This window comes from Bos indicus x Bos taurus, chromosome 9, assembly GCF_003369695.1.
Source record: "Bos indicus x Bos taurus breed Angus x Brahman F1 hybrid chromosome 9, Bos_hybrid_MaternalHap_v2.0, whole genome shotgun sequence".
Lineage (NCBI taxonomy): Eukaryota > Metazoa > Chordata > Mammalia > Artiodactyla > Bovidae > Bos > Bos indicus x Bos taurus.
In genome coordinates, this window is record NC_040084.1 from 38,423,980 (window position 1) to 38,449,056 (window position 25,077).

General features: G+C 38.7%; 2 protein-coding genes across 10 annotated transcripts in view; one reads left to right on the forward strand and one right to left on the reverse strand.

Annotated features, from left to right (window-relative positions):
- LAMA4 (laminin subunit alpha 4) overlaps positions 1-10,831 on the forward strand; it is a 148,097-nt gene extending 137,266 nt beyond the window's left edge. For all 3 annotated transcript variants that reach the window (XM_027551173.1, XM_027551174.1, XM_027551172.1), the window contains 6 exons: positions 754-909; positions 2,495-2,654; positions 4,359-4,489; positions 5,520-5,613; positions 6,083-6,202; positions 10,374-10,831. In XM_027551173.1, the coding sequence (XP_027406974.1) occupies positions 754-909; positions 2,495-2,654; positions 4,359-4,489; positions 5,520-5,613; positions 6,083-6,202; positions 10,374-10,519 (807 nt within the window). In that variant the 3' untranslated portion in view covers positions 10,520-10,831. The remainder of the gene's footprint in view (positions 1-753; positions 910-2,494; positions 2,655-4,358; positions 4,490-5,519; positions 5,614-6,082; positions 6,203-10,373) is intronic.
- A 4,903-nt stretch (positions 10,832-15,734) lies between these two features.
- On the reverse strand, positions 15,735-25,027 carry FAM229B (family with sequence similarity 229 member B). Of its 7 annotated transcripts, none has more exons than XM_027551184.1 (4): positions 24,912-25,027; positions 19,587-19,743; positions 17,340-17,478; positions 15,735-15,960 (listed from the first exon to the last, which is right to left on the reverse strand). In XM_027551184.1, the coding sequence occupies exons 3-4, from the start codon at positions 17,462-17,464 to the stop codon at positions 15,843-15,845; spliced, it is 243 nt and encodes an 80-aa protein (XP_027406985.1). In that variant the 5' UTR covers positions 17,465-17,478; positions 19,587-19,743; positions 24,912-25,027; the 3' UTR covers positions 15,735-15,842. The 7 variants fall into 7 exon arrangements, with proteins under 7 accessions (XP_027406985.1, XP_027406988.1, XP_027406984.1 ...); XM_027551187.1 differs by having other exon boundaries at positions 19,644-19,746; XM_027551183.1 differs by having other exon boundaries at positions 19,587-19,746.
- Positions 25,028-25,077: the final 50 nt, after the last annotated feature.

A 25,077-nucleotide genomic window follows, 5' to 3' on the forward strand; every position in this document is an offset into this window, starting at 1 on the left:
GTTCAGAGTTCAGTTTCAGAAACTTTCGTTAATTTATTACAAAAATCTTGAAGCTTATTATTTTAAAAGAAATATAATCTGAGTATAATTTTTTTGACAGATCAGCTATTTTTAGTGCAGTTATTTTAAACAAAAGATCAGTGGTCAGCATAAGCTGAAGTTTGGTTTCTATAAGGATTTTTCACTTGACTGGGTTTTATTCCACTGCCTATAATATTCTAAATTTTCTATGATTGCTGAGTGTCTCATAGACTAAGCTATGGAAGGTACAAAATAGAGTAAATCTGTTAGGAAGAAAGGATACAACAGGTAGAATAACCTAAATATCAAAGCAATTCAGTGTGTGTATAGTGGGAAGAATAAGCAATGTCAGCTGTATTACTGGGAAGAAAGGATACAACAGGTAGAACAACCTAAATATCAAAGCAATTCTCTCTGTGTGTATAGTGGGAAAGTAAGCAATGTCAGCTGCATTACAATTAATTATAATTAAATTTAGAAGTGAGAGCATGTAGGCTGCCAGCTGGGACAGAGAACTCTGCTAAACATAAGCTGTATTCAGAGATTAAGCCTGTAACTTTAAATCAGGCTTCAAAAGAAGAGACAAACTCCTGACCTTTGGTGAAAGGACCACTGTTTAAAGAACTTCCGCAGCACTGCAAATGATAGCACAGTTGGGAGGAGAAGCAGCACAGCCTTTCCACTAAGCTTTGGATGTACTAAAGATACGCTGTTGTCCTTCTCTCCATCAAGGTGATATTTATTCGGGAAAAGAGCAGCGGCCGAATGATAATTGATGGGCTTCGAGTCTTAGAAGAAAGTCTTCCCCCTACAGGAGCTGACTGGAAAATCAGGGGTCCTATTTATTTGGGAGGTGTGGCTCCTGGAAGGGCTGTGAAAAATGTCCAGGTAAGCCAGGTGTGATCAGGTAGAGCCATCCACCTTTAGAGTTGAAAGATTGTTTAATGTAGCCCTCGCTTCACGATTAGAAAACTGGCAAAAGTAAAACTGTACTTTGGCTGGAGACGGGATACATAAGTGGGTATTGTTTTATGGTTGTCTGTCCACCCTGTGACATCACAAAGCCTGGAGTAACCTTTTGATTCTAAGGTAGAGGTGAGATGAAAAATGTTTCAGAGGTATAAACTGTCATGAAAAGTTATGTCTCAAGGGCATGCTTATTTGTTCAGCAAGTACTCATGCTTTTAGTCTTAAAGAACACCCAAAAGAGAATTCCCTGGTGCTCCAATGGTTAGGACTCAGTGCTTTCACCGCCCAGGCCTGGGTTCAATCCCTGGTCAGGGAACTAAGATCCTGCAGGCTGCATGGCACAGCCCCCCCAAAAAAAAATTACCCAAAAAAGAAAGCAAGTCATTATATTATATATTATTGGGTTAAAAAGAAAAACTTTCAGGCCATTATGTAAACTATGATCTCATCTTCATTTCTTACACACACACACACATACACACAATTTGTAATTGTACAAGGAAATGTGGCTACCCCTTGGGGGACATGAGGATATGGTAGAAGAAAACAACATTATTTTTGTAATGTAAAAGTTTAAAATATTGGACCTTCAAAAATATTTAGCAAAAAAGGAACGCATCAAAGGACTAAGCTTATTTTTAATATAAATACAGGTTTGACTTTAACACAAAGAATACACTTCTAAGATCCATTAAATGGCTTCCCTGGTGGCTCACTGTAAAGAATCTGCCTGCCAATGCAGGAGATTCAGGTTTGATCCCTGGGTCAGAAAGATCCCCTGGAGAAGGAAATGGCAACCCACTCCAGTATTCTTGCCTGGAAAATCCCATGGACAGAGGAGTCTAGCAGGCTACAGACCACAGGGTCGCAAAAAAGTCAGACACAATTTAGTGACTAAACAACAACAACAAAGATCTATTAATATGTGTGTGTAAAGCAAAAATGGGGGGAAATGTTCATATTTAATTTTATTTTAGATGAGTAGCCCCAATTCCATGACAGCTTCTTTAAAAGAAAGATTTCTAAAACTGTGAAATCGGTTATCTAAAGTGGCCCGTGTTTCATGTCCTGTGGTATGATAAATGCTCAAACACAAGCCAATAAAGCAAATTCTCTGCTGTTTATTTAACCATGGTAGATTTAACAGTTTAGTTCTTTGCTAGCCCTTATCAGCATTAGGTGATCTAGGGCACAGCTGTCTTTCTTGAAGAAAACAAATGAGAATATTTCTAATCAGTTTGAAAACCACAGCTGCAATTTACCTTGTTGTGAAAAATGTTGAAATTTTTGTACCTTAATTACAGTAGGCTATTATTACCTAATACAAAATTCTAGCTTCAAAGATCTAGTTAAAAAGCAACAATCTGGAAAATGATCGATTATTCAGATAGCTAAAACAAATAGGGCAAGAAATTACTAGGTTCCTCTCAGGACACAAATCCCTTCATTGGTGCGTCTGTGAGTGTTGAGAAAATGGATTTTAAGAAATGCCTTCTCCTCTCAGATAAACTCGGTCTACAGCTTCAGTGGCTGCCTCAGCAATCTTCAGCTCAATGGGGCCTCCATCACCTCTGCTTCTCAGACATTTAGTGTGACTCCTTGTTTCGAAGGTCCAATGGAAACAGGAACATACTTCTCAACAGAAGGAGGTTACGTGGTCCTAGGTAACAATGACTTATGTTAAAATGTGAATCATGAAATACTTCTTTCCTGGAGATGGCTAACAGGGATATTGGGCCCAAAGTTAAAAACCAGAATAGCAAACTCAGCCCTTGAAAATAGTCACTTTTCATAAGGACCACCTTTCTCCTCTGCTGCCGTCCAAATAGACACATGGACCATGCCAATCCCTGTTTGCTTTCCCCAGCCAGTGCTTCTCCACAGCTGCCAAACCTCTGGGGATAGACCATCTTGGCTCCTTTAGACTTTCTGTGCTGCACCGTGGTCTAACCTGTGTGGGCTTTTGGCTACCTCACACACTGAGGTTTTGTTTTCTCTGTTCCTTCTAAGCAGCACCCATTGTTCCTGCTAAGGAAAGTTCCACTTCCTCCCGTCTCCAGCAACTCCAGCAGACAAAGCTATCCTTAAAAAATTTTCTTTCTGGATTTTTATTCTCAACTCTTACTCTCACTCAACAAAGTTTTCATTGTGTGCCTCTGGTATGACAGTCCCTGTGCCAAGTGATGGAACATAATGGTTCTAAAAATAAGGAAATAAAATCCTAAACAGACTACACACAATCACCATCCAGTCCATTCCGACAGCATTCTGCAGAGCAACCATTAGGTGTGAGGAGGGCACCAGAACAGGTGCTGAGAAAGAAGACAGGAGAATGTTCCTGCCTTCAACATGCCCTGAATAAAGACCTGACAGAGCAGCAGTTATCCCTTCTTAACCCATCCCCACGTCCGACAGAATAACTGGAGGCAATGTTTCCTCTGTGTCTAGTTCACGATTTTACTTTCCTTTCTCCTTCTTTACCTCTACTAAAACACCAACAGGCACATTCCTCTGCCTTTCATTGAATTTCAGTGAAATGAACTCAAAGGTTTAGACGGCCTGAAAAGCATAGCAACCTGCACAATTTATGTTCTCAATAAACATTAATAGCAGGAAAACTTTAAAAACTGATCTATAAGAAGCCACGTGAAGTGAACACTATTAAGATGCCCAGCTTTTCGGTGAGTCTCTTGGAGTGAACACGGCTGTTCTTAAGAAGAATTCATTTTCTTGCATCACTGCAAAAACAGCTCCTAACCGCTTTTGCTGTTCTTACTTTGTCTTTCCTCCCAAATGCTCTGCAGCACTGGCTCCAGTGATCTCTTTTAAGAATTATTTTAAATACAGATCTGATCAAGTCAGCTCCCATGGTCAATGTCTGCAGTATAAAGTCTGTCTTCCCTACTGGAGCCCTGGAGCCCTTCCCCATGTGGCTCCTGCTGGCCTTCCCTACTCACCCCGCTCCACCCTCACTCGCAGGGCAAGGACAGTCCAGCCACACTGGCCTCTCCAGGTGCTCTCCAGACGTCCCAGACTCTGCACTTGTGTTCAGACCAGTTCTTCCTAGTTAGCTCTTTCCTGCTTCTCACTTTTGAAATAATAAATGGTCCTGCTGGTTGGAATCAATTTTTCCTCACCTGAGCTCCCATAGCCATGACGTATTTTCAGCATGCTGTTTCCACCCCGTACTCCAGACCTGCTCCGAGCTTCCAGTGTGTTTGACATGGAAAATGACACTTTCTACTTACCTACTGAAAAATGTATCAAACTTTCCAAAAGAGATACAAAAATATGCAATTACAAAATCATGCCATGGTTACAAAATTTAGGTTTCTGTTCTTGAGAACTAATAGTATTTCTCTCCACAGATGAGTCTTTCAATATTGGATTGAAGTTTGAGATTGCATTTGAAGTCCGTCCCAGAAGCAGTTCCGGAACCCTTGTTCACGGCCACAGTGTCAATGGAGAATACCTAAATGTTCACATGAAAAATGGGCAGGTAGCGTGTTAAGAATTGTTTTAAGTCTGTCTTCTCTGACCTTGGATTCTAGATCTGAAGCAGTTTTATTTCACAGAATCATTTCATCGATCTTTCCTAACTGAGGGGAAAAACAAACAACAGGAAAGCTAAAACATAAAATTTAAATGCAGGTAATTTTTGGATTCAGATTCATATGTTGAGAATTGATTAGAATTTGATTAGAGCAAAGAGCCATGAAATTGTGGCAAAGCCAAAAAAATCAATAATTAAAAAGTTTTAATAAAAGAATCAGAAGAGGAATTTTTTACAACAAATGGAAGCAGCAAATGTTCATTTGTCTATAATATGTATGCATACCATACATACATTCTTTTCAGCTGCTAAAAATAAAAAAAAATTGTTATAATTAAACACCACTTTCATCCCCAAATATTACTAAAGAACATTCATGAGAGTATTCAAATAAATATGAAGCATATTTTCATCAATGCCCCTAACTTAATATAATTGATTTTCATTTGAGTTCCAGTATATTCTATGAAACCATATAACAATGAGAACAAATCCTTATATGGTTCTTAGTGTGGGTCAGATACTATTCTAAATGCCTTATATGGATTAACTCCTTTAATCCCAATAACTCTGTGAAGTGAGTACTACAGTTATCACCCTTATTTTGCAAATGAGAAACGTGGCACAGTGAGGGAAGTAGGAGCGCTCGAGTATGAGCCCAGGCAGCTGGCCCTAGAGGCCAGCTCTTCCTCAGTACCTTTACCTGCCTTGTACAGCACATTCCATCTTTAAAGGAATTCATTGTGCTATCTTACTGTTCCTCTGCCCCCTCTTCTCTCCGGTGTCTTTATTTTGTTCTCTTTCTGAGGAACACATTTCCTCTAGTCTACTGAACAGTGACCCCTTGTGTTCAAATTGCAAAGCTACTGTCTGGATGTTCAAAGTTTTGCTTACCTGTGGTAAATCTAAGAAATCTCATCTTATCCCAAAGAGGAGAAATGAAATGAAATTCCACAATGTGCGCTGTTTTTTGCAGGTCATAGTGAAAGTCAACAATGGCATCAGAGACTTTTCCACCTCAGTGACACCCAAGCAGAGTCTCTGTGATGGCAGATGGCACAGAATTACAGGTGAGGAAAGCTGTGTGTCCTGGGTTTCCCTGATAAAGTGAGCCTATACACCCACCTCTGACATGATGACTTGAAAGAACTTTGTATAACTTATACAACAGAATAGGTAATAACTGACAGTCTAAAAGTAGTCAAGAAAAGAGAATAAATGCTAATGTACTAAAATTTGTATATTGAATCCACATGTGATTTGAAAATATTAATGCTGCCAGAATAGTCTTATGGAGTTGTTTAAATAATGCATTATTTATGAAGCAAAGAAAAAGTATCAGAAAGAGTATTCTAAATAGTCTCCCTTTCAAAGGAAAATTTTACAGTGATTGGTTAGACATTGATGTTTTCAGTGATTAGAGGGAAGTGTATGGTTTATTCTGGAATAAATAAAACCTATTGCTATAAATTATTCCCTTTCATGTGAAAATTAATCACCTCAATATCACTTATGACCACTCTTTTCCCTGTATTTCAGTTATTAGAGATTCAAATGTGGTTCAGTTGGATGTAGACTCTGAGGTGAACCACGTGGTTGGACCCCTAAATCCAAAACCAGTTGATCACAGGGAGCCTGTGTTTGTTGGAGGTGTTCCAGGTAAGAGTTATTTAAAGTGACGAGTTTCCAAATCCAAAAAAACACTTAAGTTCTCATAACTGTTATTACAGTATTAAGAGCTATGTATTTTTATAATTCACCTAGTAACTCCAAGAATTTTATATACAATGTCATTTCATAGGGGACTTTCTCAGGAGGCGGATTGGTAAATAGCCTGCCTGCCAATGCAGGAGACACAAGAGATGTGGGTTCAATCCCTAGGTCAGGGCGATCCCCTGGAGTAGGAAATGGCAACCCGTTCCAGTATTCTTGCCTGGAAAATTCCATGGACAGAGGAGCCTGGAAGATACAGTCACTGGGGTCACAAAGAGTCGGACATGATGAGCGACTGAGCACACACACATCCTTTCATAGGAAAATGTATACTGACAATTACGAAGCACACAGCACATCCGAGGATCAAAACAAAGTAACAGATAAGAACCACACGCAGCATGCTAAACAGTAGATACTACTCTCCCTCTGCTGTGTCTACTGAATTTTTTCTCTTCTCTTTACACACACCTCTCACATACACACAGCGAAACACACTGTTTTCTCTCTTACACAAAGAAAACTCATTTGCTATTGCTGCTGTAGGATCTGAGAACCTTAGAAGACTAAAAGTTTGATGACAATTACTCCTCTTCCACACTAAGAGAATACACAGTTCTTCCCGTCCAGGACTAGTGTGAAACGTGGAAACAGCTGCAGACCATAAGTTCTGTTGTTCCTACATAGTGACATTCCCTGCGAGAGGTTCCCAGCTGCAGTTCTGTAAACATCATCAGTAACATCAATGCTGTCATCTGCCAAGAATGGTGGATAGTCCCAGATGGTGATGGGGCACTTATGGACCCCCCACAATTACTTTTAGCCTCTAAAGCAGGGACCATGACCTTTTGTTGAAAGTGTTTATTTCACACACTTCATTCAGTAGGGAAACCTGAATGATAAAGGTAGCATGAGGGAAAAACCAAGCTTTTACAACTGGCATTTGGTGAGGATTTAAAGGAAAAACTTAACATAGTTTTTCCTTGCATCCTAACTATACTATTTTAGACTGACCCATGTAAAGGCAAATAATGCTTTAACCAACAGAGTGAGAAAGATTAAGCATCCAGTCTTGGGTACTCACAAAATAGTAGCAACTAAGCAGTCCTCTGCTTTGTAATGTGGATTTTTCAAAATGCCAGTATAGACAGTAACAACTCACTGATACAATAGGAGACCCTCAGAAAGCAGTCTTTCTGCTTGACTTCTATTATCCACTCCTGTCTCCATTCCTTAGTCCTCTCCTCCTGCTCCAGGCTTCAGTTCTGAAATACTGGCAAAGACCACATTGCACTTCATGCAGGTACAGTGAGGAAGAGGGTGCTGTCAGTCCTTCCATTTCTGCACGTTGCTTTCTTCCTGGAGATCACAACATAGTTTACAATATTGCAGGTTCCCAGAGGCCTACAGGATCAAAGTCAGCCTAGCATGCAAGGTCCTGATTATCTCTCCCCACTTTGCCCCCTTGCTCTAGGGCCTCCCCCTACCTCCCGGGGCTTGCAGTTCTCTGAATGTTCAGTAGTGAACTTTGCTCCAGGCCTTCACACAAGAGCAAAAGGCCTCAATTTCTAGAAAATGTTCTTCTTTCTTGCTTCTCCCACTTCTCCACCAACTTAACTCCTATTGACCTTGAGGATCCAACTCACACTTCTTACACCCCACCCCACTCCACCCTGAATATCACTTTTATGGCACTCACTGCAGAATATTGTTGAAGCTAAATAGCATACTTCTTGCTTCCAGAGAGCATGACTTCCTCACACAACAAACATGTACATGCTTTCACTTCAGTCATGTCCGACTCTTTGCGACCCAATAGACTATAGCCCGCCAGGGTCCTCTGTCCGTGGGGATTCTCCAGACAAGAATACTGGAGTGAGTTACCATTCCCTTCTCCAGAAGATCTTCCTGACCCAGGGATCAAACCTGCATCTCTTATGTCTCCTGCATTGGCAGGCAGGTTCTTTACCACTCGCACCGCCTGGGATACTGAGTGTCTATTAAGCACTGTGCTAGGCTCCAGGAGATGGACCAAACAAGCATGGCCCTCCCTTACAGAAGTTACAGTATTTGTTCTTCACTTTGCACCCGAAGTGCTTACTGCATCATTCAGACACATATTTATCTCTCTGATTTCTGGTTTTTTGAGTCTCATTCCAGCATGACACACTACCATGATCTCTCACTACAAGACTTGATCCACAGGCTGGCTGGGCAGGATCCACCTGAAGCCAAATTCTGCCTACCTGAGACATATTATGAATAGCAAATTTGAGCTAATGAGCCAGCACACAGGAATTAGCAAGGCCAGTGAGGTCTACCCACCAGCCTGCACCACTGCAGCTTTTAATTCCATCTACAGATCATGCAGCAAGTCTAGGACAAAAAGTATAATTTAAGCTGAACATCATTAATTACATAATTTTTGAGCTGTTCAAGATTAACTCCACTAAAATCACATCAGAAACTGGGGCATGAAAAAGAATAACTAAAGGAAATTAGGCATAAACAAAACCACTGTGTGTACTGAAATCTTAGAATCCCAACCAGTGCTCTTATACCAGGCAGAGCTCTGGTAACACACTATTTCTATCAACAAAGAGTTAATTCATTGAAATTCATGAAGTTTGTATCAGAAAATTCAACTTTATTGTATGATCGTTTAAAAATCAAAATTAGATATTAAGTTTTTGAGTTAGCAACTATGTATTCCTCTGCTGAATATCTTGCATTATTCTGTATATAGTCAAGCTTTCAACCTGAGAAATGTTTGCTCTTAAAATCATGTGTTGATTTTATTAATCAATTACTTAGGGTTCTGGGGCACTTTGCCACCACTGTAATAAATTGTATAGTGAATTATGCAAACCATAATTTCTATATGAACTGTTTCCTCTAGAATTTGTCCCCCATGAACCAAACAGTGGTAAGCCTGGGCAGAGTCAAAATCCATGTTCTAAAACTGGTATCTAAAATGAACAGAAGAAAGAGATGTTTTACCCCTTATATTCTTTCCTGTTCACTCTTTATTCTGATGATGTACATACACTGCACAGTCTTGAAGAATGACAAAAGTATGACAAAAAGTCATACTAATCTAGAGACAAGGGGAATTGACCTCTTAGGCCCCTTCCAAATCTAGAACTTGATGCTTATCATTCTAAATATGAAATACTATTTCAGTGATTTTCAATAAACAAAGCTTCTGCATATTCTTAATCTACATTGCTTAGAAAACTTATTACAGCTGCCTAATGGTATTTAACTTGCTGTCCTTTTTTATGTTCTTTCCCAAGTTACTGATTTCTGAGTGTTTTCCATCTTTTTATCTGCCACTGTTCACATAGCTGTTTTGTACCTAATAATAAACTTTGACTAAATGGATTTTAATTTCATGATATTCCTAAGCTCCCTAAATTGCTTTAAATTATATTGCTTATATCATTTCAACACATTTAATTGTGTCTGTACAATTAATAAGCACAAGGCTTCTTCCAGATCTCTAATTAAGATAAGGGGAGAAAGTTCCTCTGGCATACCCCAGGGCACCTGTACCCACACAAAGACTAGGCTAGTTATCTTTATCCTATTTATAGTTCTTAAACCCTGAGAGCTCAGGAAAATTAAAATTTAGTTTATTTGAATTCATTATTTTCTCATTATATTTTATGAGCTTGGCAAAAATGTGGAGGATTAAGGATGAAGGGTAATGATACAAATTAAACAGAAACATTAACCAGTTCCAAGAAGAGTCTGGAAGCTGACTTTTCTTTCCTGTCTCAGTAAACCATACAAAATTAGTGAGGCCCAGGTGAAATTAACTGTAAAAAGCATAAGCAAATCCTGAAAACTCACTGCTGAGATTTTACTTGTAAGTGGTAAATTTCAGTGGTAAATACACAGCTGAATTATACTCAAAACTCTAAAATTACTACATGTTCATATTACTTCAAAAGCAGATAATGTTCCTAAAAAAATAAGTAAATTACTATATTCCATCTTTGACATGTAAATCATCTTGATAATGTAAGTGGTTATGACATGTATTTTTGCCACAAAGTAGTATTTGGGCTTGGGATGCCTCGATTGCAAACTTGGTGTTCATTTCTTTTTCCAGAGTCTCTACTGACACCACGCTTGGCCCCCGGCAGACCCTTCACAGGCTGCATCCGTCACTTTGTGATTGACGGGCGCCCGGTGAGCTTCAGTAAAGCAGCCCTGGTCAGCGGCGCCGTGAGCATCAACTCCTGTCCAGCAGCCTGACACAGCAGAGCCATCCAAGCACAAAGTTCTTTAGAGCACTGAAAGAAACACAAGGCCAGCCAGGAGGAGTGGCAGTGCTTCCTCTCGGTAGAAGCTTTCATCTAGTTGAGCAGGACTTAAATGAGTCATCAGGGACTGGATGTTTATTTCTTACTTGGATTCTTACCTTGGATCCAAGATGTCTGCCATGGATAACAATCAAAGGAGCATTAAACTTACCTGTATTTTATAACTTCCTGCTGGTGAAATTCCTGTTCCTGTTTCTAATAAAATAGAAGGGATTCTAAATAAACACTGGCACATATTTTTAAAGTGTGGCTAGATCCTCAGATTCCTCTTTCATTTAGAGATGGTAACATTAAACTTAAACCAAACTGTCTTTAGTATACTTCCTTTATCCTGAAAAGATTTACTGATTTACATAAAACCTAAATTAGATGATCAGATTTGCTTTTACCACTTTGGTCTATCAGGATAGCAAGAATATTTTAGGCTTATCAAGGTTTAATAAATTTCTAACAAATTATCAGAATGGTAATTTGTTTCCAGATAAGAAAAAAAAAAAGGATGCCTCAATCAAATAAATGCTTACTTTTTTTCCCTTTACTTCCTTAAAAGAAAAATAAAATTGTGTGAGGAGAGGCTCTTGTAGGATATTGTTACAGTGCATTTTGTAGGAATCATGAAGGACATTATATAGCAAAGAGTAAGACAAAATCACGCATCCACTTAAAGTATAAAAGTCCTTTTATTAAAAGTTTTTCCCCACATACCTGCAACACAAATAGTCTTATTTATAAAATGTTATAATCATATTAAGGTATATATAGTAATAAAATCTAGAAAAGGAAAAATTGGTTTTACTAGCTCATAGGATATTAAAATATAGAAACTGAAATAAAAGAATTATACATGAAAAGAAAATCAGCATTGAAGACAAAATGAGAAAATAGGCCCTCATATCAACAGGACTGAAGGTATGTAAGAGGAGTAACGGGGGTATGGGGAGGAAGTATAAAATGTTTTGAGGAATTACTAAGGGAATAAAATAATCTCTTACATATATATATGTAATTATTTACATTCCCCTACTACCCTCATGTCTCTGATACATTAATAATGATGATGATGACCAGTGAAAATAGCTAATATCTACTCACAGAGGACTTACTAAGTGCCAGCCTCACAATAAGGTAAATTGAAGTAGGTTTCACTTGATAATCACACATCCTACAAGGCAGCATTTACAGGTGAGAAACCTGAGATTTAGAACTGTTAAATAACGTGCCAGCTGTCATTCAGCTAGACTGAGGAGCCAGAATTGGTAACAGGAGCGCTGCCTACCTCCAGAGCCAGCATGAGTGTCCCCTTCCTTCTTGCCTCCAGGGGACTGTCTGCCATCCAGCTGAGGCCAACCCTCAGCTGGTCTCCAAAGCTGGAGTCACAAACTCAACCACCTACCAAGCCAGAAAGGTATCATAAGAGTGAAGCTGGTTGGGTCTGACAGAAAATCAAAAGGGCACTTGCCAAGGCTCATCTAGAAAGGCAGCAGGTACTCGGCCAATTATTACTATAGAAGAACACAAGGCTTAAAGGGCCAAAGTTTCCAAAAGAAGATGGAAATGTGAAATTTGAGGGGTTGAAATGGCCTGATTTTTCAGTTAGTAACTAATTAAAAACAACAGCAATTAAAATGACAAAAAACACTGGGCAGACCAAACAAAACCTTCTGAGAGCTAAGGGGCTCTGGGCTAATGTGGTTTCTGGGCTAAAGACTGAATCCAGTAGGGCCTTAACTAGTATAGGTTGAACCAATGCTTCAAACACACTAAGCCCTCACAGTATTTCCTACACTAGATCAAAGCAGGAGGCAGTAGCTCTGAAACACCCTGCCATTTTCTTTTTCCAAAATTTTCCTGAGACATCCTAGAGGGCCCTTCTGTCCCTTCATTCTCAGCAGTGGCCCAAAGTCAACTCCACCAGCCAAGGTGAAGACTGGCTGGACCTCCAGTAGCTCCAGCTGGTGTGTACACAGACTCACATGTATGCAGACTAGAACCACAAAAATTCTTCTTTTTAATATCTTCTCTACAATTACAATGACATTCAGAAACTTTTGAGTTTACCATTTATAAAAGCTTGATTCAGTTCTTAGATGGGACCCCATCTTCTCTCAACTTCTGTCTAGGGAGCAGTTGTCCTTTCTTTTAATCATAGTATATTGGAACTTCATATAAAGAAACATGGATGGATGTTCGGAGTAATTTTGACTGGTTGTCACTCATGACCCCTGCCTGTTCAAAGCACCTTCAAAATGAGGCCTCCCATAGCCCCGGTTTGAAGGAGCAGCCCTATTCGGGCCTGTACCCTACCATCCTTATCTCATGGCCATAGCTGATTGGGAGAGGGTACCCTCCAACAGCTTCACAGTGAAGCAACATTTCATTATGGAGTGGTATGAAAAGATGAGTTCCAACAACTGAACATTTTCTCATGAAACTGTGACTTGCAAAACACAAAGTATCGAGCACATAGCAATAAAAGCTGAAGCAAAAATGATCTCATCTAGAAGTGGTTTTAAGTGTTTACCATACACATTTATAGACACACACTGCTCATTCTATAAACATACAACAATATATATCCACCTACAGTCCAAAGGGTTGCAAAGAGCCAGACATGACTGAAGCAACTTAGCCCACACACACCTTCTGTCCACTAAGAACCGCCTCAGTTCTGGGCTCACAGTTTGTAAAGGGATATCTCAGAAGACACTGAGCTATTTCTGTTCCCTGGGCCCTATTTCCTTGTATGTAACATGGCAGTACAGGGTGTTAAGTAGGGTCTTTGCTTACCTTAATCGGTGAATACAGACTTCAACCAAGACCATAAAGCAGTAAATACACAGTTCAGGTTCATCACACTGAGGCGTGAAGCCAATCCCTTCTCTTTAGGACTGGCTCAGAGAGGTCATTTCAGTATAAGCAGTAAAACCACAATGCCCCCAACGTACCACATACCACACACACACACAGTCTGTGTAAAGAAAGGCAACAATAGAGGTACTGTCCTACATGTCAGGTTTCATGAATTTTGTCTATTACCCACTGATGTGTTGTAAAAACCTAGAACAGTACCTGACATGTAGGTATGTGCTCAATAAATATTCTTTGAATAAATTTCAGGAAAGTAAGGTTTCCATAAAAGTTACCCTCTCATCTTGCCTCCCAAGGCAATCACTTATAAAGTACTTGGCAATCTTCAAAAAGGAAAAAGTGATACTGACTCCCAACTTGGGTGCCCCTGAGCCCTACGGATCTCTGATTTACCTGAATTTATGCAGACAATCCCTGGAGGAGGCCATGGCAACCCACTCCAGCATTCCTGACTGGAGAATCCTGTGGACAGTGGAAACTGACAGGCTACAAAGGGTTGCAAAGAGTCACACATGACTGAAGCGACTTAGCATAGAGAGAATTCCAAGGAAAAAATGGCATATCATATCAGAGAGACAAGCGTTCCCTCAAGTCTTTAGTAACCTTTCAAGTCTTGAAAAGTAGACAAAAATGTTGGCTACCATGGATAAGGTCACTCAATTTATTAACTTCATAGCACCAGAAGACACCATTCCCAGAGGATACTACCGGGGGCAGGATGGTGTGGGTAGAGTTGTAGATGAGTTTTATAGGTGAAAGCCTGGTAATCTGCCAAATCATGGGATGGGCAGGTTATTTCCCCTCCTTGGATGCAGTTTAGTTACTTGGAATCAGTTTAAGCTTTGTTATGGCAGATGCAGAGCAGCCTTCAGTCCAGAGCTATCCTCCACTCTAGACCCACCCCCACTGAGGCAGTATCTAACTGATATATCATTAAATGATCTTTCCACTATGGTTGAAACACAAATTATTCCCAGCCTTGTATGAGCTCGGAGGAATTTTTCATGACTCCTTTCTCCATTCCCATCACACTTTCCCCAGCCTTGGGCAATTTCCTTTAATGGATTTTGTTCTCTTCCTTTACAGCATCTTAATTTTTTGTTTGGCAGATAATTAAGTTACTCATGAGTCACCTTGATTCTCTCAAGTCTTATTTTTAAGCTTTGTTAATGTTCATGTATGTTAGTTTTTAGTCTACTGCTAGTTTAGACCTCCTACTAAGATTTATGACCTTTCTGAGGTCTCTATTCAATGCCACACATGTTCACAAAGTCTCTCCAATCTGGCTGGTTGGAATTCAGACACCTCTCACCACTATGTGAGCTCTCAGAGTTTCTCCATTTATAAATCCCTGATGAAAAGTTTTTATTTTCACCTCATGTAGCACACATGCATCTATGTCCATGTAACTATAGCTAATAAACCTTTCATTTAAAAGGCTTATGGATAAGCCTTATGTAATGTAGGAAAGCAGACAAGAACCTGGGGAAATTATCTGACACTAAAGTCAGTCTTCTGGAGAAAAAAAAATTTTATAGAATGAAGGGTGGCAACCATCAAGAGGAAAAGAAAGCAAGCTGAGTTTCTTGGAACCATTACAAGAAGAAAAAACAGAAAACGCTGGCCTAGACCTCAAAACTGAACCTTAAGTCTAATCAAATAAAATGATCCATCTGAAGTTTCTCAATACTAACTACAGACAATTTCAAGATGACTGGCTGGGACTTGAGGTAGAGTGTGATGAGGAGACATCATTATTCCTTGGGGTTAGAATCATAGCCTTGACCTCATTATAATAAGTTAACCAATCACCTGAGCTCCCTTATGATAGCAGTGCATATGCTTTGCAGATTAACCACGGACTAAGAATCTCCTTTGGTCTTGGGTATTATTCCAAAATACATAACCCACAGGGTTCCATTTCTCACCCAGTATAATCATTCCTACGCAGAACATTATCAAAAGACAGAAACTGGCTTGGGGTATTCAAGTGAACGGGTTCAGCTAAGTAGCAATTCAAATATAAGCAAAGGAAACCAGCCCAAAACACATTAAGCGTTGAGGATGAGCCCTTCCTGTCTGATAATCAAGGTGACTTAAGCTTCACCATGAATTATTGATATTAATGATCCACTGTGAGCAAGATGATCTCGAAGGTGCTTTCTAACTGTGAAATATTAGTCTGTCTTATCTATCAAACATAACTGATGACTTATCACTGCACACGTTTTACAGACGACACTTCTGTCTTTCCCAACTAAAAGTAAATATTTCAACTCTTGTCATCATCCAAAGGTGCCACCACTTTTATTTGTTTACCAGATCATAAGATGATCCCGGCCCGTTACCCTTGACCTAGTCAGACCTCCACAAAAGACTTAATGGTGCTACTTGGGATGCATTTCCTTGCTGCTTTGTGCAGGCGGCTTTCGCATTGCTGCATAGACAGTGATGGGAACGTCGGTTATTGTCAGGCAATGACTTCCAGGGCATCTTCGGAGTTGCCTAAATAAAACAACAAATGACATGTAGTGCGATATAAAAAAGGAAATTTTTTTCAGAGCACCAAAGTTTGAATGCATATTCAGCTAAGTCATTTTGAAATCTCTCAATGTCAGAAAATAATTTTAACACAGTGGCACTAACAGAGCACATTTTAGACTTACATTGCAAAGAAAATGTGGCTAAATGGTGTGCCATACACTTAATCAAAGGAAATTTATAAAGATAACCTTCCATATGTTCATTCTGAAAGGTATGCAGTGATTACTCAATAGCCAAGAAAAGTGGAGGGGGAAGTGCATAGTTGTAAACCTAAGTGATAATACTATGGCAATTCATATGCATATGCATCTTAAAATCACTCCAGTTGAGTGATTTTAAAACTATTTGTGGAAAAAATATAAAACAACATATGACTCCATGTACTATTCAAATGTCAATAGGATCTCAAGTTTAAAAGAGCCTTAAATGACATCTTCTCAAAATACACCAAGTGCTTGAATTTCCTTTCCAACATCCCCACCAAACAATAACCCAACCTTAAACATTTCTAAAGACTAGTGATAACTATTTCTCAAAGTCATCTGTTTTATACCTGAACAACTCTGATGTTTAAAGTACCTCCCTTATTAAGTTTAAATTCGTGTTCTGAAAATTTCCAAGCCATGAGAAATCAATGTACTATTTGCTATGGTAAACAGAAGAAAAAATCCTATTATAGGTTTCTTCAATTTTGCAAAAATGACTTTGTTTCATAGAATCTTCACCTCTATATCACTTACCTTCTGCCAAATGTCAAGTAAAAGCCAAAGTGACACTAAATCTGAGGTCTGAGTTTTTTCATATTTTATAGCCTTATGCCTAGAACAGTGCCCTGCACATAAAAAATACTGGGGTTTGCTTATTTGATGGACTGTTATATAATCTTGAAACTATAAACAAAAAAACCAAGATAAATATTTACCCCCAAAAAATGGTCTACCATTCAGACTTACAGAGGTATAATACACAGACTCTATGCTAAGAAAACCTAGGCTCTGTTAAGATTAATTTAATGGGACTTCCCTGGCCGTCCGGTGGTTAACACTTCACCTTTCAAGGCAGGGGGTGTGGGTTCAATCCCTGGTCAGGGACCTAAGACCCCACATGCCCTGCAGTCAAAAATGGAAACATAAAACAGAAGGAGTATTGTAACAAATTCAATAAAGACTTTTAAAAAAATGGTTGACATCAAAAAAAAAAAAAAAGCCTTTATAAAAAATACCAATTTAATAACAGCAATATTCTAGGGCTTCTTTCTTATTAACTGAATGTTAACTAAAGCTCGTATTGATGATAGCCATATATGTCTCCTCAGTTATTAGGGTAAGAAGACTTTTTACCTGGTTGGTGACATCTCTTTCCCATTACAGGTAGCACTGGAGCTCAGTCCAGGCTCCAGCCCAATTGAAGAATCTCCCCCTTCCACCGGAAACCTCCTTGGCTGAGCCCCAAACCGAAAAGGCATAATTCACTGAAAACCTAGGTTAGAAAGTTAAAATAAGGGAGATGAGAGGTGAGCTGTTTTCAAAAAGCTCTTCGGAATTCTTAACATTAATTCTGCTACAGGCACATAGAAACATTCTGAAAAATGACATTTTTAAAGATCTATAAAAGTGCATGCATACTCTATACAACTCTCTCTTACATACAATTTTAAGTCTTGAGCAAATATAAAATGGCCACTAGATAAAATTAAACCGTGTCCTATGGTTAACATAACTGAAATCCATTTCTGCTATATGAAAAATAACTATCTGACTTTGGTTATGGCAACAACAGGCTTGACCTCCCTGCCTCTCTGCCTATTTACGCACTTCTCCTCCTTTGATACACAGCCGTTTCACATCTATGTGATATCTACAGCTATTCCTTCTGTCCCTGGTGATCATTCGGTAACCCCTGCTCCTCCACACTTACGGTGCGTTAGTTAAGACAGTGCCATGGGAGACCTGGATTGACCTGGATTCAAATCCTGGTTCTGGCACTTCCCAACTATGTAATCTTAGGAAAGATACTTAACCAAGTATGCTTCCAAAAATAAACTGAGCTTAGTAATGGTATCCACCTCCAGGGTAATAATGAGGATTAAATGAAGTAATACATGTAAAATGCAGTGCCTAAGACATAGTACATGCTCAATAGATGTTAACTACTATTACTCAGCAGTTGCTGAGCATCATTATATATACATATATAATGCAATGTATACATGAGATGTGTATGATACACACACAGCTACACAAAATAAGCTCCTTACTGCCCACTGTTGCCTCTGCTTGGAATTCTTCCCCACCCCACTGCTCCCACTCTTTACTTGTTAGGGCCAAATCATTCATTAAGTCTGAATTTAAATTTCACTTTCTCAGAGGCGCCCTCTATAACCCTCCATTATAAGTTTTCTTAGCACTCTATTACTACTTTGTAACAGTTATCATCACTCTGATTCAGGATTTCTCAACTGCAACACTACTGACATTTAGGATCATGTAATTTTTTGTTGAGGAGGGAGGAAGCTGTCCTGCACCTTGTGGGAAGTTCTGTAGCATCCAAGGCCTCCACTTACTTACACACCAATAGCACTCTACCCCCAAAGTTGTGACAGTCAAAAATGTCTTCAGACATTGCCAAATGTCTCTTGGTAGAAAAGGGGAGAAAAATCTCCACCTGTTAAGAACCAGTGCTCTAAAATTCTGTAAATGTTTTTCCTTAATCATTGTCCCCCCGACCCCCACTCTCATTCTATGTCTTTGCCACCATGGATTAAATCCTTAATACCTAGAACAGTGCCTGGGAAAGTGAAAGTGAAAATGCTAGTCTCCAACACACTGCGACCCCATGGACTGTAGCCTCCCAGGCTCCGCTGTTCATGGAATTTTCCGGGCAATAGTACTAGAGTGGTTGCTATTCCCTTCTCCAGAGGATCTTCCCGACCGAAGGATTGAACCAGCATCTCCTGTATTACAGGCAGACCCTTGACCGTCTGAGCATAGTAGCTCTGCTGCTGCTGCTGCTCAGTCGCTTCAGTCGTGTCCGACTCTGTGCGACCCCACAGACGGCAGCCCACGAGGCTCCCCCGTCCCTGGGATTCTCCAGGCAAGAACACTGGAGTGGGTTGCCATTTCCTTCTCAAATGCATGAAAGTGAAAAGTAAAAGTGAAGTCGCTGAGTCTTGTCCGACTCTTAGAGACTCCATGGACTGCAGCCCACCAGGCTCCTCTGTCCATGGGGTTTTCCAGGCAAGAGTGCTGGAGTGGGGTGCCATTGCCTTCTCCAGTAGCTCTATCTTGTATAAATTCACATGTCTTCAGCAAAGGACAGGAAAAGTGAAAAATACCTCATAACTGTTTCTTATGCCTAGTGCAGTATTCTATGCCTAATAAGTATTTATGATGGTAATAATAAAACTAAATTATTAAAGCTTTGGAGTTTGAATATTATAGTAGTTTTTATAGACTGTGTATCAATTATTGAGGGAAAAAAATGTCACATTCAATGACAAATTAGTAAAACCACAGTAAAAATCTATGGTTTAGTTTAACTATTGTATGTAAGTATTAAGTTTCAACTAATTTGATACATAGACTTACCAAAATAGGCCCAGTCTGATTCCTGTAGAGGTGAATAAATCAATTGCTTCTACTGACCTTCCAGGGAAGGCTGGAACTGCCAAAGGAATGATGATCTAATGTTCCAGTGACACCCAGAAACTGTGACATCAGAAGATTCTTTCACATAGTTTCCTGCCTGCTAACAAATAAAATATCACAATTCACAGCTCCAGCACAAGCTAAAACTGCGCTAAAAATTGTCTCTAAAGTATATATGAGGGTTTTATTCTTGCTGTCATGGCCTTGTTTTCTAGTAATATTAAATATTTTAATCTATGAATGCTGCATCTCTATTCTAAATGAACCATCTAATCAATCTGCACAAAATCACATGAGATTCTTCTCACTTCATATGCTATTTTTCTCATTATCTTTGTCTCCCAGGCTTTCCCTTAATTAATTACCCAGATTAATTCAATCTACCTATTCCTCATCCCACTGAAAAGGCCTCAAACTGCACTTTTACAGATTTCTCTCTAGTTCTTCCTGTGCAGGACTTTCTACAACCTCTCTTTAATGCCTGGACTACCTCTTATTTCTTGTTTTCTCAAAAGAGCCTTGAAATTCCTAAATGACAGGAATAATGACAATTGAGAAAGGGAGAACACATCTCATACGGTCTTCTCTCTTCTGTTCCCTGAACTCTGAGACTCTCCTCTGTTCATACTATCTTCACCAAATGAATGACAATCAAAGAGCCCAGTGACACCCAGAAATTATGACATCAGAGATTCTTTCATATAGTTTCCTACCTGCTAGAGAATAAAATGTCTCAATTTGTCATTCCAGCAACAAGCTGAAACTTATCTTCTGGACCAAACTCTCTCTCCCAATCTCTGTATCAACAACAGTTTACCGTACTGAGTGTAATACTTAAGTTTAACGCTTAAGCCAGAAAATTCATTTTCAGCTAATCATTTTTTTCAGTTTCCTTAGCGATGACTGAACTATTAAATGCTAGTGAGCATTTTTCACATTTAATGAAAGTCTTTTTTACTACCTACATTTTATGCTAAGTTTCCACTGTTCTGCTTTCATATGCTTTATATAGGAGGAAAATAGCATTTTACATAATTAAGTTGATGTTAGACAAAACCTTAATTCTACCTTCTCTTTCTTACTAGGGTGCTATTTGTGAAGAGTTTATCACAATTTTAGCTCAGAGAAACCATTTAACTGTCATGGTCAGATTAACTGAAATAATTACTAGCCATTATTAGCTGATATATCTCTGGGACCAAACATTTGGTCCTTAGGATGGCAGAATGTTTTTTAACAGTTTGAATTATTTATGGAGGTGGCAGTGTGGAACTCATGGCTTTTGGCATCAGAATTGGGTTTAAATTTGAACACCATGTTAGTTCTGAGACTTTGAGCAAATCACTAAGCTTGTAAAATGGTACTAATTCCTACATCACGGAGTTGTTTTGAGGAATAAAAAGCTAATGCCTGGGATACAAAAATTCAATCAGCACAAGTTCTCTTATCTTTTTTGCATAACTCTTAAAATCAGAGTGTTGAGGCACTGATTTCACTTTTCAATCACTGACATATTGACACTACCTTTAAACTGCAAAATAAGGTATTTGCAAGTGAAATGTTCTTAAATTCTCCCAATTTATCATTTTAAACTAGTTTATTTGGCACAAGTTGTGCCAAGTTTCTTCTTTAATATGGATGATACAACAAAACAAACCAAAAAGTAGTCTTAATGATAAAACTATCCAGTATGAGTATATACATCAGAGTATCTTCACAGAGAAATGGATGAATAAGCAAATTATTAACAGCGAAAAAATGGTGAAACCTCTAAATACTCTCTCTCAATTCTCATAAGCCCAAGAATAAGTGATCTTTCATTCTTCAGGATATTGATTGATGAGATACAGAAAAAGAGTAATGTTTGAACTGGTCACATCCTAAGAAAACAGATCCATTAGTAGAATTAACTCATTCATACAAAAAAAATATGTATTTGCTGATAATCCACCATAAGCCAGGCATGTGTTAAGTACTAAAGATAAAACAGCAAATCAAATACAGTGGCTGTCCTAGTGGAGTTTCCAGGTTAGGGGAGAGGGCATTAGACCAGGACAAAACCTAGAGGATGAGCAGGTATTAACTAGGTGGAAATGAGTGGGAAGCAAAGACACTGAAGCATCTGGGAAGGGGGCAAACAGATGAAACAGCATGTACAAAGTTCAGGTGCCAACAGACAGGAAAACAGAAGATCTAAAAAACAGAAAAAAGAAACCAGGTCAGAAAGAGTAAGTAGTGGTTAAATCAAGCAGGAACATGAACCCAGTTAAAGAGTTTAGACTTTATCTTATGAGCAAGGGAGTCCACAAAAGAATTTTAATCTCCTGGAAAATATATTTAGGTTTCAGTGATTTTTCTCTATTAAATTTTCTGCTTTCTATTTATTTGATTTCAACTCCAATCTTTGGCACTTCCTTTTTACTGTTCACTTTGGATTTGTTTTTGTTTGTCTAGTTTCTTAAAATAGAAGCATAGATCATTGATTTGATACCTATTTTATTAACATAAGCATTTAATTCTATAAATCTCAGTCAAAGCACTGCCTTAGCTTCATTACACGAATTTTGAAATTTTGTATTTTCAATTCCTTCAGTTAAACTTTTTCTTTCTGGTTTCTTCTTTCACCTATGGGTTATTTGTTAGTGTTAGTCACTTAGTCTTGTCCAACTCCTTGTGACCCCATGAAGCATAATCCACCAGCCTTCTCTGTCTATAGGATTCTCCAGGCAAGAATATTGGAGTGGGTTGCCATTTCCTTCTCCAGGGGATCTTCCCTGAGATCTTCTTAACCCAGGGATCAAACTTGGGTCTCCCGCATTGCAGGCAGATTCTTTACCATCTGAAGTACCAGAAAAGCCCTTTAGAACAGTGATATTTTGTTTTCAAATATCTGGGAATATTCTAGTTATTAATATCTGTTACTGATTTCTTGATTCCATTGTTATCAGAGAACATTCTTTGTATTATTTTAATTCCTTTAAATTTACTGAGACCTGTTTATGGCCAGAATATGGACTATCTGGCAAATGTTCCACGTACACTTAAAAAGAATGTGTATCCTGCTGCTGTTGGGCAACGTGTTCTATACATGTAATTAGATGACTGACAGTTTTTCAAGTCTTCTACGTTATTTTCTGTATACTAGTTTATCAATTATTGAAATAAGGATATTGAAATATCCAACTATAATTATGAATATGTTTCTCTTTTCTATTCTGCCAGTTTTTGCTTCACATACTTTCAAACTCTTATTAGGCTCACAAATTTTTAGCAGTATTATGTACTCTGGATAAATTTTTATTATCTTTCTTTATCCCTAGTAATATTCTCTGCTCTGAAGTCTACTCTAAAATTTACATAGCTACTTTCTACTCATTAGTATTAGCGTAATGTATCTTTTCCTACAGTTTTAGTTTTAATATCCCTTGCTCTAAAATCTACTCTAAAATTTACATAGCTACTTTCTACTCATTAGTATAATTTATCTTTTCCTATAGTTTTAGTTTTAACCTTTATATCCAATGTAGCTGTCTTATAACCAGTATACAGTTAAGTCTTGCTTTTAAAAATCCACCCTGATGATCTCTGACTTTTAAATTAAAGTGTTTTGATTATTTATATGTAATATGATCTTGGAGTAGGAAATGGCAACCCACTCCAGTATTCTTGCCTAGAAGGTTACATGGATGAAGGAGCCTGGTGGGCTACAGTCCATGGGGTTGCAAAGTCAGACAGGCTGTGACTGAGCATGCATGTATATGTAATGTGATAGATATGACTGAACATAAATCTGCCTTCTTGCTATTTATATTCATTTGTGCCATTTATTTTTTGTTCCCCTTTGTTCTTATTCTGTACTTTTGAAACAAATAACTGAATATATTTTATGAATCTATTTTATCTCCTTTATTGGTTTATTGCTGTACAACCTTGAACGTTGCTTTGGATTACTTTAAGGCTTAAGATATACATCTTAACATTTCAGTATGCCTTCAATAACATTATACTACTTTTAATGCGAGAAAATTACAGGAGTATATTCTATTTCCCCTCTCACATCCTGCATTACTTTGTTGTTATATATACTTCTACATATACCATAAACCCCACAACACATCATTTCTTCTTTAAGCAATCATCTCTTTCAGAAAATTTTCAAGAGAAGTATTTTGTATCTACCCACATATATATCATTTTCAGCGTTCTTTATCCCTTGGAGTAGGTCTACATTTCCATTCAAAGTCATTTTCCTTTTTTTTCCCCTGCCTGCCACAGATACTGTGTTTTGGTGTCATGTTTGCAAGTGCTTGTGGTGTACTTCCAAACGTTGTTCATCAAGTATTTCTGGCTTTGTTTTCCAGAAATTGTAATCCCTGCCCTCCTTATGATTACTTGGAGCCCATGTGACTAGTTTTATCCTGACTTATACAGACTTAGGTCCTGCCATAATAAAAACATAAAATGTAAGTCACTAGCATAGCAGTCAAGCAGCAAGTATCGAGAAAATTATTCCTGGAAACTTTAAGGATAATGATAGTTATCTAAGTTGTTCAGTGGCAAACCTATTTATTGGAAAAAATCTTTGGAAAACTCTGTGATAACCTAGAAAGCAGATGATTTGCTAATGAACTTGAATGCTAGGTGAAGAGTTTGAAAGACAGAATGTAAGTAAGTAAGTGGAGGCCTTGGATGCTAATCCTAGCCAAACCCAGGAGAAGCAAGTTGAGATCAACTGAACAGCACCTCTCCTCCTTTTGTTTACTTGTTTATATCCTCACCCACTGAATCCTATTACACTTATACTCAGCGCTACACAACATGGTCACAATTTTTTTGAGTATTTCGTGTGTATCTTCTATTAGACTGCAAGCTTCTTGGAGCTGGATCTATGTCTTAATTTCCTTTGAATCCTCCAAAAGGTCTAGAAGTTAATGTTGGGAGCATGCGGCTTCACCATACACAGCTTAGGTCTCTGAAGCGCCATTTTAGTCACAGGGTATAATTACCTAGTTTCGGCTGTACCCTGACACGTCTGTCCGTCTGGGGTTTCTTTGTGCTCATCCACAGTCTGTTTTCTATCAGAACAAAGGGCTTGTTGAATAGATAAAGTAACTCAGCCTCTCAAGTAATCGGAATAAACGGAATTTGACCCACTGACTCGAGCATTAAGACTGTGAACGAAGACTAAACCTCTGACAGATCAAGACAGCTTTAAAGACACGTGTTTTAAAATCCCACTCCAAAACCTAGTTACCCGCCAGTTACCACGGCCTCCGGAGCTGCCGACGCTCAAAGATGTTGACAAGGCAGCGAGGATCCGCGGTCCGGAGGCCCAGTCACTATGGTAACGGTGAGACGCAAGTACACTTGCGCGGCCTTCTGACGGAAAATCTTAATCTGAACCTAGAGAGGAGCGGAGCGACGGCGGCGA

What these genes read in the sequence shown, in the direction of transcription:
- FAM229B (XM_027551188.1), bottom strand. Translation starts at nt 17,464, where the DNA reads ATGCCTTTTCGGTTTGGGGCTCAGCCAAGGAGGTTTCCGGTGGAAGGG. An exon ending in AAAGAGATGTCACCAACCAG is followed by an intron (nt 15,961 to 17,339) that starts GTAAAAAGTCTT and finishes TGTTTTATTTAG; the next exon opens with GCAACTCCGAAGATGCCCTG.